We start from the raw sequence: 12,608 nt of genomic DNA, 5'->3' as shown, positions 1-12,608 counted from the left end.
CAGAATCTGAAGCAGGCTCCAGGCTCTGAGCTGTCAGCACAGAGCCTGACGTGGGGCTTGAACCCACAAACTGCGAGATCATGACCTAAGCTGAAGTCTGATGCCTCACCAACTGAGACACCCAGGTGCCCCAGTATTAGTGATTTTTGAAGTCATGTGAATATCCTGTTTCACAATAATCTCTTACTCTATAGTTTTGGCATCAGCTGCTGACCTTGCCCAAATTACTTTACTGGAGGTTTACAAAATGGTGGTTTTCTAATTTTATCATTCCTTCTGCATTCCTACCTGCATTCTTCTGTAAAGGAGAGCTTCACCTAATCATTCCTTCCACACTCTGAACTCTTGAATTCTTTTTGCATTTAGAATGTTTTTATCCATTGACATTTTTTTTGACACTCAAATTGTCCTGAATTGGCCAGTGGGAATCTCTTCAAGTAAGCAAGCTCCTTCTGATATTGACCCCACTAGTCTTTGACCCCACTACTTCCTTGCTTCCTAGTTTAAGAGTTGTTCCAGAATCACTCTGTGAGTGGAATTAGCCATTTCCCCAAGGAGTCCTGGTTTTAGCAAAGAATGGTATTTTGTAATCAAGATCTGGACATTAATTAGATGTTCAGAAGTATGGATCATTGCTTCTAAACTTTCCAGTGGACAGATCTAGGAAATATTTTTTAAAAAAATATTGAATTTACATTGGTACCTCCAGTTCAAATTTAACACCACAAGGTACTTTCTTTCTTGCCCCTTTGCCATCATTTATAGCTCCCTATTCCACTGGGATAACCTTGGTTTCCAACAACTCATTTGCTCTATTTACAAAATAGTTTCAACATTATTTTTCCAATACCAATTACACCAATTACAAACCCATTAAGTTCAAATTTTCTGGGGTGTCTGGGTGAATTGGTTGAGTAAGCATCTGACTTCAACTTAGGTCATGACCTCATGGTTCGTGAGTTCAAGTCCCGCATTGGGCTCTGCAATGACGGTGTGGAACCTGCTTGTGACTCTTTCTCCCTCTCTCTCTCTGCCCCACATGGACTCGTGCTCTCTCAAAAATTTTTTTCCTTCTTTGCAGTCTTTTTTCCTCTTCCCATGAAGAGGTTAAGACAGAATATTATACTGAAAGTTACTTGAATTAATTTCTTTCTGTGAAGTTACCCGTTTGATATACATTTGGATTCATTTGCTCCTGTTTGTATTCAATTTTAGGGTGTGATTTTTCCATTCTTTTCCATTTGATTTTGAATATGCAAAACTTTCATAAGACTGCAAGTCAAAAGTTTATTAAAAGGTAAACTTGAACCCTCACTCCTACTCCAATCTCCCCAAGAGAAACCACTGTAACTAGTTTCTGGTTTATTCTACCTATGTTCTAAGCAAATACGCCCTTATTATCACTTGTTCCTTATGTAAAAGTAGTATACGATACATATGTTTGTTCTTTGTTTGCTTCACTTGACAATATAGCCTCAGAACCACTCCACAGCACAGTTCAGAGACCTTCCTTACTCTTTCTTACACCTATATAGCACTTCATTGGATAGTCAGAGAATAGTTGATTCACCTAGTCTCCTGTGAATGATGTTTCATATCTGTGGAAGTGAGACTGTTGAGCCAATGAGCAGTTTTGTTGGGCATTGCTCAATTCCTCTCCACAGAGGCTGAGACAATCTGCATTCCCACAGCAATGTAGGGAGAGTGCCCCTTTTTTTCCCCAGAGCCTTGCCAACAAAACCTGTGGTTAGGCTTCTGATTTCTGCCAATCTGACAGGTGTGAAATGTTACCTCAGTGTAATTTCAATTTGCATTTCTCTTAAAAGTGAGCAACTTTTCAATGTTTCAGGCTCATTTTCTATCTTTGGACTATGTTCATCTCTTTTGAAAAGGCAAACATTTAAAATAATTTACCTATTTTCGAATTATGTATTAAATGGAATTTAGCATTAGAAGACTCAGGTTCAAATCTTAACTCCCCATTCTATTGTGGGGCACTGAGCAAACTGCTTAACCTGTCTTCACTTTCCTTATCCATAAAATGGAACATTCCTCCCACCCTAGTCCTATATACCTAATCGGTACATTCTCAAATTATAAAGTTTTTCCTAATTCCTTCTGCCATGTGAGAACACACAGAGAAGTCAATGACCCAGAAGATGGCTGTCGCCTGACCATGCAGGTGCCCTGATCTCAGACTTTAGCTTACAGAACTTTGAGAAGTTTCTATTGCTTATAAGTCCCTGTTCCCCCCCATCCTTGTCAAAACAAAACAAACCCAAAACGTTTCGCCCATATTAAAATGGAAAAACTCTCTTTCCATCATGAATTCTTTTCTAGACACTGTCCTTTTTTCCCTTCCCTTGCCAAGATTCATAGAAATCTAATCCCTTGCCAACATTCATAGAAATATAATCTAATACCTTCTTTGATTACTCATTTCCCATAAGTCTCAACCCACAGCACTGTGGCTTTTGCCCTCACTACTGTTGCTAATGTTACTAATGACCTCTTCTAATTGTCTAACCCAGGGGTCACTTTTGTGTCTGTATCTCATTGGCCTTCCATGAATATCTATCTGATAGGATTCATTACTCCCTCCTTGTAGAATTAAAAAAAAAATTTTTTTTAACGTTTATTTATTTTTGAGACAGAGAGAGAGACACAGCATAAACGGGGGAGGGGCAGAGAGAGAGGGAGACACAGAATCGGAAGCAGGCTCCAGGCTCTGGGCCATTAGCCCAGAGCCTGACGCGGGGCTCGAACTCACAGACCGTGAGATCGTGACCTGAGCTGAAGTCGGACGCTTAACTGACTGAGCCACCCAGGCGCCCCTCTCCTTGTAGAATTAGATCAGACTGCACAAATATCTAGCCTCTTGTCTGGTACAAAAGAGAGGGTCAACAAATATTTGTTGAATGAATGATCAAATAAGACAAATAAATGAAACACTCTGAAACTGTAAAGTGTTATGCAAGCACTATAATTGTATTACAAGTGATATGTAATTTAATTTGGCTGTTGAACTGGGAGACAGATCAAGGAGGCTGTGAAGGTGCATTTAGGTAAATGGACTAACGGACAACTGATATTTTCTACAGACCAGGGCTCAGCTGACTTGCTTTAAAAAAATATGGGAGATTCTGAAGGCTCTGTGCTCAACCTTAGGAAATAAGCTCCCACACCAAAGAAAGAGGTTAAGAACTATAAAGGATTCAAGGAGACAGAAGCAAGCCATAAGGGTTGAGTGGCTAAACGGTAGCCAGGGAAATGTGACCACTTCACTTCTTAATTTAGAAATCTAAATCCTCTGTGGAACTCTGTCCAGCTAGATGGAAATAACCCTTACGTGATGGGAAAAGTCCATGGTTTTCATCTACCTGTCCAGAGAAAATTCAATCTGACAATCTGAAATGGCACATATCCAGAAATAAAAGAAATTAAAAGCTTTGGCTACTGACTGACTCAGTGAAGTCCATATAACGTGACTTGGGTTGTGCTTAGGGTTGCTTCAGGTTCAACCTGAAAGAAAGAACTGGAGTCTATGTGGTGTAATTACTTTTCTGTCCTCAATATAAATGCCATGCATATTAGCCACCTGGGGCCCTCCACAGACTCCATCTATTTTTTTCCTCCATGCTTCTCAGGCTTACAATGACACAATTCCAAGGGGTTTTTCCACTATGTTCTATGTAATTATGCAAAGTATATTCTAATCTTACTGAAGTGTAAGATGAAATCTTGGGACTATAATACATTCTTAAGTAAGTTCATTTCCATCTTTCACTCTTGTTCCCCTATACTGTGCCATTCCCAAAGACCCAAGTGATTAATTCCTTTCTTTCTTTCTAAAAAAATATATTTTTTAAGGAGGCTTCACACCCAATGTAGGACTCGAACGCATGACCTGAGATCAAGTTGCACGCTCTACCAACTGAGCTAGCCAGGCGCCCCCAAGTGATTAATTTCTTCTCAAATGTCATCCTCAGGAAATAGCCTTGTGAGGGTCCAAATGTTCCAAGCAAAATAGAAGAGAGCACATTTATAGCACCTAAAGGAAGACTGTATTGGGGTTCTGCTAGGATCAGTATAACTTGATATCATCTCCAGGGATTGGTATCCTGTCCATATCTTCTCTTCATCACACGACACCTACAGCCTCAATATTGTGAATCAAGTTGTTGAGACAACCAGGCACAACATCTCTATTAATTTTTCCTTCTGGGAAAAGTTTATGCTATACATCTTCAGGTGAGGGACAAAATCATGAAGGATTAAAATAGCCCATCTGTTTTAAGTTCTGTTCATATACCCTCCATTTCTCTGCACCTATAGAGGTAACTACAATTTGAGGCTTAATTTTTCTTTGGAAATGAAACATTATTTTAAAAGGAGCTGTAATGTCAAATATTGAAAAATATTACAATCAGCAATAAAAATCGACTAGTTTTTTATTCATGAACAAAATTATTGGTTGTGTCCAATATTCCTGTTTCCCTTGTTCAACTAAGAAAGCTGCCTGCCTTTCAGCAAAGGGTCTCTGTTCACATTTAGCTTTTTCTCAGCCAATGGGACAACATCCAGGAGAGCTGTTGATATTAAGACTTGATTGGGCAAAGGCTTCCAGCTCAGAGAAGTGGTACACTCTTAAGGATGTGGAAGAACTTTTTCTGGAAATACCCTGGCTTCCAACCAATCAATCCTCTCTTCTTGCTGAAGGTTTTCTTTAAACTATGCTCTATACTTTTCTCCATACCAGCTGGACACCTTTCTAAATAAACATCTCTGTGCAGTGCACTGCAGAGCTGAGCATTCTTTTGAAGGGAGGGGAAAAATCCTGCTGCCTCCCTTCACACAACCTGCTTTGCACTCCAGGCATGGCAGCTAAGCATAAGATGAAATGACTTTGCAGAAAACTAACACCACCACTTGCAGCTTGGATAAGACCTTTTTCCGTGTCAATTGCTGGAAAAGCCAGCAGAGCACAGACTCACTGGAGAAGAGAGAGGGGTTTGGATATAGGATATGGTGGTTCAAACAAGGGGAGGAAGCCATTGGGGAAGAAGTGTTCATGTACCCATTTTGTGCATAAGAGTTAAATTTCAGAATTCTCCAGTTGAAAGTTTTTCCCAAAGAGAAATATTCAGAATGGAGAGAACATGTCCATTTTCTAGAAAATGGAATTATATGTGAAGCTGAGTAGATTTTCCCTTTTTCAAAAATCTATAGATACATATTAAAAAAATAAAAAAAGACTAATATAACAAAAGATATCAGTGCTTACCTCTTTTGGTGATGAGCAAATGTTACTTTATTTATAGCTTTCTGAAATTGTCTAACTTTTCTACAATGAACGTGAATTATTTTTGTAATGAATAAAAAATCCAAGACAGAAGAATATGCCAATAATCATGCTAAGTGAAATAAGTCAGAGAAAGACAAGTATCATATGATTTCACTTATATGTGGAATATAAAAAGCAAACAAATAAAACCCAACTCAAATACAGAGAACAAACTGGTGGTTGCCAGAGGAAAGCTGGATGGGGGGATGGGTGAAATAAAGGGGATCAAGAGTTACAAACTTCTGCACCTGGGTGGCTCAGCTGGTTAAGCGTCTGACTTCAGCTCAGGTCAGGGTCTCATGGTTTGTGAGTTCGAGCCCCATAGGTTCTCTACTGTCAGCATAGAGCCTGCTTCAGATCTTCTGTCCCCCTCTCTCTGCCCCTCCCCTGCTTGCATTTTCTCTCTCTCAAAATAAATAAGCTTAAAAAAATAGTTCAAGAGTTACAAACTTCCAGTCATAAATTACAGACATGAAAATGTACAGGATAGGAAATACAGTCAATAATATTGTAATAATGTCGTATGGTGACAGATGGTGACTGCAGTTATTGTGGTGAGCACTGAGTAATGTATAAAACTGTCGAATCAACAATGTGGTACACCTGAAACATTACATTGTATGGTAATTAAATTATACTTCAATAAAAAAATAAATAGAAAAGAATGGACTTTGTGTAGCTCACTAATAAGCAGTCTAAGCTTTCTATAATGATCATGAATCATTTTTATAATAAGTAAAAACACCCAAGACAGAAGGATATGCCAATAATCACGAAATAACAGGATCAATATTCATTCAGAAATACTGAAATGCATTTGTACTTGACTAGGGACTCTAATCTGGGAAGAACTGGATTGTTTTTTCTGCTAAGAGTACTATTAAATTTTCTCTATTTGTCCTAAAATAAGCCAAGGAGAAGGTAGTTCTTGAGCGGGTGGCATCAGAGACACAGGGAAGTACACCTGAAGTTAAACAGGTTGAATAGTCAGATATTAATTATATTTCATAGTCATCATGTCTACATCCTTTTTGGTATTAAAATATAAGCTAATGGAAAAGTGACTTCCAAGTTTATAGCTCTGGTCACTTTCTAACATGAGCTATTTTTGGCTACAGGCACTTGCCCTTCATAAAAATTAGTCATGTTACATAGACACAGTCAGGGGCAGGGTCCATTTGAATGAGTGACTCATAAGTTTTCTATAGAGAACACAAAAATTCTTTCCAATAATACAACAGCAGGGAACCCTTGTGGAGGTACACACAAAAGACAACAAAGTCAAGTGCTTTACAAATGGAAAGGTCAATGACAGCTTTGTAGTATGATCTACACTTAGACATGGCAACACACATTGGTCAAGTTAAAGTAATGGAAAAAAGTTCCTTTTCCAGCTCACAGCTTTTCATGAGTAATTTCATAGCTATACACCACTGTGAATCACTCTACAAGCACACACAGAGCGTCAAAAAGTTAATTCAGGGCACAAGCCTTCAATGGCATAAAATCTGACTGCTTGGTGACATAAACTCTTGAATATTCAGGGTGAGATGATCCAATTTAGCCAGTTGCTGTGCATTTATTCCTCTTATCTCCTGTTTCTCAGCTTCTAGTCATTTCACAAATGTCCTTACTGGAGAAAGGAAGTGAAATTCAAACCAAATCAACTTAGTTTCTGGTTATTAGCGTTTTTGGTCAAAGTGTGTGGGAAGTGGAAACAAAACAAAGTTTTGACGTTCCCCACTGATTTTAATGACCCTTCTAACCTCATTCCCACTACCATGTATAGATGAAAACTAAAACTCTTAGCATTTGGGAGGAAAATGGGTCTTAGGATTGTAGAAGGTTTCCCAATCCATCAGTCAGAAAGGTGTCCTTGGGCTAACCGCAGGTCATTAAATGTTCAGGAACCACGAAAACCAATTTTAAGTCACTGAAATTTTAGCAATCACAGAAGTATTTGGCGAACTCAAAATGTGGCTATAAGGTTCCAAATGTTTAAAAGTCCAATAGCATCTCAGTTATAAGTAGTTCCCACCTGCTCTGCTCAGATATATTAGACCTTAGGCAAATGTGGCAGATTTGAAAGAGTGATGACCTCAAAGGATCATTCTATTTGGATACATTGTATAAAACTATTATGGACTATTTTTTTTTTTTTTGAGAGAGAGAGAGAGAGAGAGAGAGAGAGAAATAGTGCACAAGTGGGGGAGAGGGGCAGAAGGATAGAGAGAGAGAGAATTTCAAGCAGGCTCCACCCTAAGGCTCCATCTCATGACCCTGGGATCATGACCTGAGCCAAAATCAAGAGTTGGATGCTCAACCGACTGAGCCACCCAGGCTCCCGTTTTGGACTTTTGACTGTCATGAAAACAGACGAGATACTTAACAATCGATGGGTGGAAGAAGGGCATGATTTATAGCATTTGCCTACTTCCTTGGTCTAAATTTTTCCACCCATTTAAAAAAAATTTTTTTTAGTGTTTATTTACTTTTGAGAGAACGAGACAGAGTGTGAGTGGGAGATGGACAGAGAGAGAGGGAGACACAGAATCGGAAGCAGGCTCCAGGCTCTGAGCTGTCAGTACAGAGCCCGACATGGGGCTTGAACTCACATGTGAGATCATGACCTGAGCTGAAGTCGTACACTTAACCGACTGAGCCACCCAGGCGCCCCTCCCACCCATCATTTAAAAGATTTATTTATTTTGAGAGAGAGAGAGGGAAAGCATGCACATGAGTAGGGGAGGCACAGAGAGAGAGGGAGAGAGAAAATCCAAAGCAGGCTCAGCGCTATCAGTGCAGAGGTGATGAGTGGCTCAATCTCACAACTGGGAGATAATGACCTGAACTGAGAAATCAAGACTTGGACGGTTAACTAACTGAACCACCCAGGCACCCCCTGACGAGTCAATTTTAATCCACCAGCTTGATGTCACTGAATGAGGAACTGGGAAGAGATGAGCAGAAGCACACTACTAGATAACATTTCCACCATACAATAGATGTAAATAATCTAAGAGCACAGATAACAGTAAAATGTAGCAAAAAACTAGGAAGTAATGAAGTTTGAGTATTTATTACCTTTGTTTTAAATTTAAGTTACATTTTATTTAAATATAATATGGACTAGATTCAGTACATCACTTAAAGCAGCCTGAGACTTACCAAGAATACATGCTCAAATATCTGTGTAGGACTATCCATCTGACCAAGGATCACTATCATTTCATTATCTATAAATTCCTTGAATTCTCGCAAGTTACACACCATTTGCATTTCCAACTCAGTTCGTATCTGAAACAAAGAGGACATATTTTACTTCTCTGGAAAGTGCCTCTGTACTTCCAACCACTATTTCTTTTTTTCTTTTTAAAATTTTCTTTTTTTATTTTTGAGAGAGAGGCAGAGTGCGAGCAGGGGAGGGGCAGAGTGAGAGGGAGACACAGAATTGGAAGCAGGTTCCAGGCTCTGAGCTGTCAGCACAGAGCCCAATGCGGGGCCTGAACCCATGAGCCGTGAGATCATGACCTGAGCCGAAGTTGGACGCTTAACTGACTGAGTCACCCAGGCACCCCAGTCATTCACTATTTCTAACCCCACACCTGCTATTCCATTGTTAGCCTTGGAACAGGAGTTCAAGGTTTCTTACCTCTTTGGATGTGATATTCTCCAAATCCTTCTGCATCATTATCTCCCTTAATTTGGTTTTAATTAATCTTTCTGTTCGCTCACGTTCAGTTGGTCTGAGAAGAGAGAAATGGTGATTTTTTTCTTAGGCAGGCATTTGACTAGCTTAATGAACATACCATTTGATTATGTTTCCCAACTGGCAGACCTTCCCTCTATTACCCTCAAAAATTCATATTCTGAAGGTATGGTAAAAAAAAAATGTAACTGAGGAAACTTTCTTTGCACAATGTATAGAATGTAAACATGTATAGAGAGGCTGTACATGTAAAAGCCCTTAAATATATTCATAATCATCTATGAAGGAGTAAAGACAAATAGGCTATGCTGTGTATGCTACTTTAACACAGAACCACAGCCATACTTCTCCATCAAGTACCCCTGGCTACCGCCTGCTGCGTTAGAATACCAAGCTGGGTAGAACAATGCTGTGACCCACTATGGAACTGGGTCTTCTGTCGGTTAAAATGCCACCTAATGCTGATCATTCACTGCTGTCGTTCTAGAAAACAGGAAAGACAAAAGAATGATTTCTGCCTTATTCAATGAGGCAAATTCTTTCCAAAATGGGTTTCCAAGAATTAACTACCCGGAGGACTTCCATCCAAAATGCATTCCTTTTCATGAAGGTTCTCATAACATTTTTGTGAAATTATTATCCCCATTTTACAGATGAAGGAAGCAAACACAGTTGAAAGGTTAAATGACGTACCACAGATCACACACCCTGGCAGTTGAACCAGCACTCTCAGCCCAGCATAACACCCTACCTGCAGGATTATGTTACTTCCTTTAATCTTCTGACTCTCAAAAATAAAATTACCCCAGGAACTAAAGGAAATTAAACTAGGAAGCTGACTCTCCAATTACTAGAAAGACATTGGTTCAATGTAACTGGATGCTTCTCTCTAAAAGCACTATTTCATATTATGCAGAATTTGAGTGAGGCTGACAAAGAGCACTTTCCATCTCATCTTTCCCTCTTACCTACTCAAGAAGGTATCTGCTCTGTACCTCCTTATTTGGAGATGGAAATGGACTAAGCCTTTAGGCATCCTGCCTGCCTTTGCTGCCTAAAGCCTTATCACTGGCTGCAAAAATAGCTTTGGTAATCTCCAAAGATGGATGCTCTGACCTCACAACCTTGGGGCTCCCTACCACTTGGACTCTTAGTTTCTCATGAGCCCTGCAGAATACAGATAATACTGTGCCATTTCCCTATCCATCAAGGCATCCCTGTCTTGACCAGGATTAAAATTCTTAATCATGCTCCCCACGATTTTTCCTAGACACAGCTAATGGTAGGAACTTATATATTTCAGTCTTTTATTAAAAAATATTGATAAAAACAAATTTTACCACCTATGTGCATGAGTTAGATTCCCTAGTTTAGTAATCTTTCTCCTAATCCTTCACAACACTTGGATCAGAGTGGTTTGGGAGCAGATACACCTGGGTTTTAATCCCAGCCCTGCTACTTACCAGTGGTACAACCTTGAACAAATTCCTTCCCTTTTCTCAGCAGGTTTCCTTTTCTATAAAATGAGGACAATATCTGCCTCATGAGATTCTTGAGGATTAAATGAGGTACCATGTATGAAGTGGCTGGCATAATATTTGATATACACTGGAGGTACTACACACGTATGTTCCCTTCTTCCCCTTCCTTGGATTTCAAAATATAAACTGTATTTGCACTAGAGCACTTCAATCCATTTTGGCACACATTCTCCCTGTATGCTCAGCATTCTTTTTTAGGCTTTTCTAGTCAATTTAGGGAGGAGGGAATGGAAAAAACATGACAACACAGATACAATTTCTTGCTCAATTTCACTAGAGAAAAATTAGGAAAATACATAAAAATGCAAAGAAAAAGAAAAATCACTAAAAATCCCTGCATCAGAGATAATCATCAATACTCTGACCTATAGCTTTCAGTCTCTTTCTAAGGCAGATATATAAATATATCTTAAAATTGGGGTTATGTTGTACATACCAAGAACTAACATTTAATGAGCCTCTACCATGTGCCAGGGACTACACTTTACATTATTCTTTTTGCTTGGGGATATATATAGATGGAAAATGGCCAATTTCCTTTCCTTTTCTTTCTTTCTGCTCTAATACCCAAATTTTCTCCAATAAATCATGAGAAATGAGAAGGGTTTTCTCTCTCTCATGCAAGTCTGCTTTAGAATGTCCAGTTTTGAGGGGCACCTGGGTGGCTCAGTTGGCTGTCTGACTTCGGCTCAGGTGATGATCTCGTGGTTCGTGGGTATGCGTCCTATGTTGGGCTCTGTGCTGACAGCTCGGAGGCTGCTTGGGATTCTCTCTCTCTGCCGTCCCCCCACCTCTCTCAAAATAAACTTAAAAAAATAGAATGTCCATTTTTGAGTCAGATGAGACATCCATCCCTTTGATACCCATCAACCAGCTATAAAGCATGAAATCAGTAACATTTTCCAAGATTCTGAAAGCCAGACTAATCCTTATTTTTTCAGTTACTGTGGGATCGTCAAAGGATTAGGGATAATGAAAAAGGAGGTCCTATTATCAGTAACACCCTACGCAAAAGAGCTTCCACCGCTTTTTTGACTGATCTGTTCACACAATTCTTGGATATTTTACCTTTTCTAGTAAAAATAAGTTCACATTATTATCTAAATTAAGCATTTTCTTAAAAAACAAAAGAACTCCACCCCCCTGAACTATTTTGATAGGACTTTAGGAATCTGAAGGTGAAGGTTTATATGATCAGACGGTAAGTGACTACTCTTTTTTCCTAGCTGTAGAATACCTTGGAAGTGCTGAGATCAGTTCAGAGCAAAATAAACACCTTTTTTAATTTCCAAAATAGTCACATAAGTTTCAACACATAGACCTAAAAAGGAAATAAACATCACCTCCACCTCAGGCCTTTATCCAACTCAACAGTACACCAGGGAAATTTAATAAAATCTCCCTGACAAAGACCCAAAAAGGCAAAGGTGGGGCTGATTCCAACACTCGAATTATAAATTATTTTTTGACAAACGTGAACAGAAATCAGTTTAAAATTAGCATAACAACCTAGGCAGTCTTTTAAATTGACTGGAAACATTAGAAACATCCCTTTAAAAGTTTCTCTATGTCATTAATTTGCTTACCAAATGCTTCTTTCACAGATAATGCAAAGGCAGACTTTAGTCTACCTCCCTTTACATTTTTTTTATTTAAAAAAAAATTTTACTTTAGAGAGCGAGCAAGCACGTGGGAGCCAGGCAGAGGGAGACAGAGAGAACCTTAATCAGGCTCCACTCTGAGCGATCCACTGAGTGTGGAGCCTGACATGGGACTTGATCTCATGACCATGAGATCATGACCTGAGCAGAGTTGGATGCTCAACTGACGAAGCCACCCAGGCGTCCCAGCCTAACTCCCTTTAAATTCAAATTTCAAATTAGTGGAATCTCAATGGGATTTTATGGTATTGCAGTTTTTTACTATGGAGATTCCAGTGTGCCCAGGAGTGAAACTCCTAAAGCCTTTGCAGACGGAAAGAACAGGGTTCTTTGTATGGCAGATGTGTAGTGTA

General features: G+C 39.3%; 1 protein-coding gene across 7 annotated transcripts in view; it reads right to left on the bottom strand.

Moving 5' to 3' along the window:
- SSH2 (slingshot protein phosphatase 2) overlaps positions 1-12,608 on the bottom strand; it is a 248,306-nt gene that overhangs the window by 28,331 nt on the left and 207,367 nt on the right. For all 7 annotated transcript variants that reach the window (XM_027034594.2, XM_027034596.2, XM_027034595.2 and 4 more), the window contains 2 exons: positions 8,997-9,090; positions 8,513-8,641 (listed from right to left, as the gene is read on the bottom strand). In XM_027034594.2, coding sequence (XP_026890395.1) covers positions 8,513-8,641; positions 8,997-9,090 — 223 coding nt within the window. The remainder of the gene's footprint in view (positions 1-8,512; positions 8,642-8,996; positions 9,091-12,608) is intronic.

The sequence above is a fragment of the Acinonyx jubatus genome, chromosome E1 (assembly GCF_027475565.1).
Source record: "Acinonyx jubatus isolate Ajub_Pintada_27869175 chromosome E1, VMU_Ajub_asm_v1.0, whole genome shotgun sequence".
Taxonomy (NCBI): Eukaryota; Metazoa; Chordata; class Mammalia; order Carnivora; family Felidae; genus Acinonyx; species Acinonyx jubatus.
The sequence above is the reverse complement of the archived record's forward strand: the minus strand, read 5'-3'. Positions and strand labels throughout refer to the sequence as shown.